This window comes from Bos taurus, chromosome 6 (assembly GCF_002263795.3).
Source record: "Bos taurus isolate L1 Dominette 01449 registration number 42190680 breed Hereford chromosome 6, ARS-UCD2.0, whole genome shotgun sequence".
In the NCBI taxonomy this organism is placed as follows: Eukaryota; Metazoa; Chordata; class Mammalia; order Artiodactyla; family Bovidae; genus Bos; species Bos taurus.
In genome coordinates this window covers 29,480,386-29,487,685 of record NC_037333.1, presented here as the reverse complement: position 1 = coordinate 29,487,685, position 7,300 = coordinate 29,480,386, and the positions used below count along the sequence as shown (strand labels likewise).

At 37.6% G+C, this 7,300-nt stretch overlaps 1 protein-coding gene across 27 annotated transcripts in view; it reads left to right on the top strand.

The window, feature by feature from the left end:
- BMPR1B (bone morphogenetic protein receptor type 1B) overlaps nucleotides 1-7,300 on the top strand; it is a 449,057-nt gene that overhangs the window by 332,736 nt on the left and 109,021 nt on the right. Inside the window, exon 1 of one of the 27 annotated variants that reach the window (XM_059887377.1) lies at nucleotides 3,824-4,152. The exons of 20 other annotated variants lie outside the window; for them this stretch is intronic. Coding sequence is in view for 1 of the 7 variants with exons in the window: in XM_005207719.5 (XP_005207776.1) it covers nucleotides 4,183-4,255 (73 nt within the window). In the remaining 6 variants the exon portion in view is untranslated. 6 more of the 27 variants (XM_024993066.2, XM_005207719.5, XM_015471531.3 and 3 more) reach the window with 6 other exon arrangements.

The window sequence follows — 7,300 nt, the reverse complement described above, 5'->3', positions numbered from 1 at the left end:
GTAGGCTTTGTCCTAAAGGCAGGTATGGTGTAATGTTCCCATACCCCCTTCACTTGACACAGTCCCCCACATATAGTTTAAAAAGCTGTGTCTATATATAAAATCAGGAGATTTGGGGGAGTTTTATGTGAAAATAAGTCACAAGTTGAAACTGTTAAAAAGTAGTCTCATATTTTCAAACTGCTTCTTGTATTTCTTCAATTGCATAATGACTTAATAAATGAGGTAAATAAAATAATTAAATCAGTATTTGCCTTTGTGAGTATAATATGAATTTTTAAAACTCAATTATCCTAAGATATATTGTGTGTGTATGTGTGTATGTGTGTGTATATATATATATATATAAAATATCCTTGTTTTAATGATCATATTATTTGTGACAGGAAGAATTTGGCAAATGTCATATTAAAGAACATTATTGTTAATAAGGATTTTTTTTTTTTTTTTTGGTCAAGAGGCAGTAGAGTGATTAGTGAAAGTTGTCAGGAAGTTGACTATTTTCTGATGTCCTCCTATGTACTGGGCACTGTATTCAGTAACTTCTGTTCATTTACTTGTCTTATTGGTATAACAATGTTAACAGGTACTGAGCAGATTATAGGACAGAGAGTTTAAATAATTTACTTAAGATTACACACATGACACAAAGAGACTTTCTCTATAGATGGATCCACAAACCTAGAGTGAGTGCATCTGTGTATGAATTCTACAGATTATGCAGAGTGATGACTCGTATTCATATTGGTAATACTAGCTGCAGTCTTTTTTTTTTTCCTTGCCCCTCTCAGGTGTACAAATTCAATTTGATACCCCTCTTTCAATATTCTCTCAGAGCTTTCTTTGAAGCCTCATTTGGTGTGTACTTTACAGTGAGTGGGCTAAATCATATACAAATATGGATTTTTTTTTTCTTTGCTAAGTCAGATTTCTGATCTGCATTACAAGACTTTTTAAAGATCTTTTGAGCCTGTTTGTCTGGAATCGAAGTGTGTGTTTTATACAACATCTCCTGCATTGTTGGTACCTAAAAGAAAGGTGAAAGGATTAGTTGCTCAGTCGTGTCTGACTCTTCGTGACCTCATAGACTGTAGCTCACTGGGCTCCTCTGTCCATGGAATTCTCCAGGCAAGGATACTGGAGTGGGTTGTCATTTCCTCCTCTAAGGGATATTCCTGACCCAGGGATTGAACCTGGGTCTCCTGTATTGCAGGCAGATTCTTTATCATTTGAGCCATCAGGGAAACCTGGCATATGTTAAATGGTAACGGCAAAATGGAGGGAATTAATAGGGCTACCTCTTGAATTTCTTCGTATAAGTTTAAAAAAAAAAAAAGATCTGTATTGCCAAAAACTTTGACTAAATGAAAAACTGTTGTCAGTCTTCTAATTTTCACTTCTATTCACATGAGTGAGTGTGTGAGAATTGCTCAATCATGTCCGACTCTGTGAGACCACATAGACTGTAGCCCACCAGGCTCCTCTGTCCATGGAATTCTCCAGGCAAGAATACTGGAGTGGGTTGCCATTTCCTTCTCCAGGGGATCTTCCTGACTCAGGGATCGAACCTGGGTCTCCTGCATTACAGGCAGATACTTTACCATCTGAGCTACCAGTGAAAGTGAAAGTCACTCAGTTGTGCCTGACTCTTTGCAACCCCATGGACTATATAGTCCATGGAATTCTCCAGGCCAGAATACTGGAGTGGGTAGCCTTTCCCTTCTCCAGGGGATCTTCCCAACCCAGGGATCGAACCCATGTCTCCTGCATTGCAGGAGGATTCTTTACCAGCTGAGCCACAAGGGAAACCCTCTACTCACATAATTGGAGATTCAGGTTTACAGACTCATCTTATATTCTGAAATCTTAAACCTTTATAAAAATTCATTAAGCCAGTTCATGCTCAAAAGCCTGTCGGTTATTTATATGATATATAGCCTAAACTCTGTAACCTTAATTCAGAATCCTACACAATCTGCTTCCACTCTGTCTGGCTTTCTTTCCAGCCATTTACTATAGGAGCCATCTGTTGCAGTAAGATTTTTTTTGTCTCATGCTATTGCACATATAAAATATTTAATCCTGCCTCTAATCCTTGCTCATATAATTTCCTCTCTTTTCATCTTCTCTATCTCTGTATAAGTTCAATTCATATTTCAGCATCCAGCTCTGCCTTCAGTGTTGGGCCCAGTCTAATCCATCCCTTACTCTGATTTTCCATCTTTATTCCATTTGAAGACACTTCATTTTAAAGTGACTACTGTTTTTTACTTAGTTCTCTATTACATATACACTGCTTTTTCTATGGTACTGTGAACCTCTTGAGTGCATTTACTTCAGCTAGCACATAGTTCACCAGAAATGGTTGCTGGTATGTCTTGTTTTGAACTGAATTAGGATTTTGGGGCAAGAGCAACTATTCCCTCTTTATGCTTTGTACCATTTGTGGATGCCCGTATTGGGGAAATGTGAGCAGTGGGAACTGTCCCACATTTTAGCCATTCACTCGTCATCCCAGAGCTTAAGGCTAGGTTCCAATTTGGCAATGGAACCATGTTGTGATGTGGCACTGAGCCGAATGTAGAAAGGTTGGACAAGAGGTTCTATTTGATTTTGGTTTGCTCTTCACTCACGTGACCCCTTTGATCCTGATCTCTCTTATTCATTTTAGTATGCCGCAGTCTCCCTAAAAGGAATATGGATAAATGATACTGAAAGATTATCTCATTTACCTCCCCAAACTTCTATTTTCCTGAGAAGTAAGGTCTGTGGATTCTGTGAAATGCTTAACATGTAGTTAAAGCTTAGAATATTCCAAAAATTTCTATGTGGTTATGTGTGAAATTCCATTTCATGAAATGGAACTGAGGATGTTGGCTTGATAGTATTAATAGCATTTATTAAATCCTAACAAGCAATTGTTCAGCTACTCTAAGACAGAGAATAGATTTGAATGCCATCCATTAGGATAGTGCTGGGAGTTGCTGGTGTGTGTGAAAAGAAGTGGGGGTGTCTCTTAAGAAGGGGAAGATAGCAGAGATTTTTTTTTCCAAGAAAGTTATTCTTAAAATTTCAAGTAAACGCATTCTAATGCTATCTTAGATATAACCATTGAATTATGTCTCTGCTCTCATACTCATATATCCTTTATCATGCAAATGGATTAGATTTAATAACTACTTTTGTTTCTTTCTATAACAGTGAAAATTTGTTTATATTTTTTGCTGTTCTTTAATTATCAACAGTTCCCAGAGTGAATCAGAGTCTTGTAGTCCCTTAGTATCAGACAGGTCACTCAGAATATCATTAGAAAGTTGAAATATTACAAAATATTCATAGTTATATTGAGGCACAATTATAATTAATGTGTAAAACATTGAATAACTTACCTTGGTTTTATTCACATAATAAAATAGGTTAGGTCACAGTACTTTTTTTTTTGCTCTGTAGAAAACTTCAAACTATAGTCATATCAAATTAATTAATGAATAGCTTAACTGAAATCTTTCAACTTGGAATATTCATTAAAGATGGCTTTTGTATGGGACCCTTTTTTGTATCCATGCACTTGATTCAGAAGCATTTGCCTCATTATATAAATGTTGATGTAGTGTGAGAAAATGCCATAACGTGACACTTGGATGTGTTGCAACATTTTTATCGTATTATCAAAGAAAAAATTTTTATTTCTCTTTGTCTTTCTATGATTCCCAAAGAGTTACCATTCATGGCAGAGGGAAAAAAAAAAAAAAAAAAGCAAAAACCTTTAACAGAAGAAATAAGCAGTTGCATGTCAGCACAGTATAGGTATGTGTATCTCCGGAATGTCTCCACAGCTGCCCAGGAGGTGTGGGGACTTCGGCATGGTCAGTCCGGAGCGAAGTCCCGCCTGCCCTGGCCTCTGTGTGGACAGCTGGGTCAGGCTCCTTTCTTAAGAAAACAACCCGGCCCGGGGTCCTCACCGCCCTTTGTTGTCCTCCCCACGAGGTGATCAGTTGAAGTCTCCGTGGTGACAGAACCAGTTTGTAACAGGCTTGTCTTTCACGGTCCTGTCTAGGGCTTGCTGGCAGGCTTGCCGGAAGCTCTGACAAGAGTGGCAGCAGAGGAGTCTCCGTGAAAGAAGGAAAGGCAAGAAACAGGAGGCTTAAACAGGCAGGTCACATTGACTGCTCTCCTGCTGCAATGGGTTGGCTGGACAAACTAAACTGGCAGCTTCACATTTCCTTGCTCATTCTTCTGTCTATGCACACGAGGGGTAAGAAGATCAGTGCCCCGCAGTACAGTGCTGACAGGGGGCTCCGTGAATGTCTGGTTTCGTGGTTTTTATCACAGAAGGGAAAGTTCAGGGCAGAAGTTCAACGGCTAAACATTTCCAGCTCCCATCCTCCAACTGCTCTGTAACCTTACTACTTTCTCTGTCGGGGCAACGCTTTGTAGAGAGTGTGTCAGAATAATTTTAAAAGGGATGCGAAGTTTCTGTTTGTTCTAGCGATTAATTACGTGCAGTCTAGTTTGGAACTCTGAGGATGAGGTTGAGTGTCAACATGCTGTGACAGTTTATATGATGAATTTAAGAAAACAGTGTAATAAACTTTGTTTTGATCATTTAAATTTATTTGAGTATTGTTAGGTTTTTTATAGTTAGCTAATTAACTTTGAAGTTCATTGTAATTTTACATGGATGCATTGAGTAAATCTGTAGTTTTACAATGGCAATAATTGTAATTTGTGAATATGTCATGTTTACCCATATTTAAGAACAGGGGCTTTCTTAAATGATCATTTTGTTCAGAAGAATTATTCTTGTATAAAGTTGCCTAAAGGAGAAAAAAAAATTAAAATTATTTTAAAGAGCTAAAAGAGTAATTATGAAAGTAGCTGAACTATTTTCAACTTAGAAGAAGGATAACTTAAAATGGAACAATTATCTGTGATAGTGATTGGTAGTGAGGAAGTCACAAAGTTGTAAATAAGGAAATAGCCCTTTTATAAAATTCAGCCAGGTGACAAAGGGAATATGTGTGAGGTCGAAATGCATTTACAGGTCAGCCTCATATCCTGGGAATGCATTTAACAGAACTTGTTTGGCAGTACTGTTTACTTGAGAAGCATGTATTACCAATTGGCATATATTTGGATTGACACTTATAAGATTAATTTTTCATAATCTCGCAGTGTTCCATGACACTATGTAAGTATTATATTTTGTTGCTTGGCTCCATGAAAAAATGCTTTTAATTTCTGGTTATAGATACGTGTAATTCAAAAGACTTTTGTATGTTGATATGAGGAAACAACATGTAATTCATTTACCTGGTTGGCTAATTTATTTTCCAAAAATTGTCATAATCTGGTACCTTCTAGAAGAGACAGAAAGACCTCAGGGAAACTTTCTTAAGAATGTCCGAAGAAACTCAAAGCATGATATATATGAGGTGAAAAATCTTATTCCTCTACTCATGCTACCACTATTTCTTGATTGCCTAAGGGCAATTTTTCATTCCCTGTTTATCATTTTCCTTGAAACCTATGAATACATAAACTATTTATCATTATGTCAGTCAAAAGTGAAGAGGCTATATGTTACAGACTGAATCTTTGAATCATAAATATTAGGATTAGAATACACCTTAAGATAGTATTGTGTGGTTGACTTTTCAGTGAGAAGGTTGAAGCCCAGAGACATTCCCTGCTTCTTTCTGTGAAGCATAACCTTTTTAACTCCCTGTTCAGAGCCCTTTCATATGAGTGCCCATGTGGGTCTGTGTGTGTCTACTAATTTATTTCGTAGCATAGTGGTTAAGTGTATGAACTCTGGAACAAGAATGCCTGGGTTTGAATCTTAGCTTCACCACTTACTAGATTGTAAACTAAATGAGGAGTCTTATTGGTGCCTTGATTTTCTCAACTGTGAAATGGGCATAATAATAATAACTAACCATAGGATTGACTTGATTACTAAATAATTACTAGATACATACAAAGCACTTAGAGGAGTGATAGTGCATACTATTGTCTAAGAGTTTGCTATTATTAGTGTCATTAGGAATAATGCTAATCTGTGTAGGAATAGGAGACAACCAATCTGGAAATGGAAATTGAGACAAGACTTTGAAAGAATCCCATAGCTCATCTTAGTGTGCTGTGCTTAGTCACTCAGTTGTATTTGCCTCTTTTTGTGACTCCATGGACTGGAGGCAACCAGGCTCCTCTGTCCATGGGAATTCTCCAGGCAAGAATACTGGAGTGGGTTGCCAGGCCCTCCTCCAGGGAATCTTCCCAACCCAGGGATCAAACCCAGGTCTCCTACATTGCAGGCGGGTTCTTTACCTGCAATGCAGACTGTGATTAACGTACTGAATCTCACTTTTTATTCCTAGCTTTGTCACTAATGAAATTTTCACTGTTTTTGAAGAATCTCTCTACCTGTAACCTTGTGTAAAATAAGTTTCATTTTTTTTCCTGGAAAAAATGTATTTTCCTGTATGAAAACAGAGTGTACTATAGAGAGAGACTATGAGCTCAACCAAGACCAAGTAACTTTGACTACTGAAGTTAAATATTCATTGACAACTTGTAATGCGTTATGATCATTAATTAGCATGTACTTCAGAAAGAATGATTACCACTAAGATAGGTATATATGAAGCACGGACCTATGTAGTGGTCATGACTTATTAAGTGAATGACAAAGCCAAGATTAATGTTCTGAGACCTTAAATACTTATTTAAAGTAACTGTGTTTCAAAATGACAGCTTGAGACATTTGGAGAGTGTGTGCTTCAGGCTAATACAAATATTTAGTTATTTAAATATATGGAAACCTAAACATTCTACATGGAAGGAATATGTCCATTATTCCAATTCTACCTTAAATGGTACTGCTGCTGCTGCTGCTAAGTCGCTTCAGTCGTGTCCGACTCTGCGACCCCATAGACAGCAGCCCACCAGGCTCCCCCGTCCCTGGGATTCTCAAGGCAAGAACCCTGGCGTGGGTACAAAGCTCTGCAAAGTCACAGCAAGTGGAACAGAGTAGCTAGGTTGGCCTGTGTGTGGGGTGATTCATCAGCCTAAATCTTATCACTGCTTAAATCTTATCTTAAACGTTTTACTTGAGTCTTAGAAAAAAGGGAGAAAGGGTACATGTTGGTAGGTTTTGAACATTGTGTTTTTTATATTGGCACATTGTGATTGCTTTAGGAATGTATTTTTTAAAACTCGAGATCATGAAGTGTGGAATTGCCTCCTTCTAAAAGTGAAAAGACGGCCTGTAATGGTAAAGAGCTGTAGTGTTCATTTC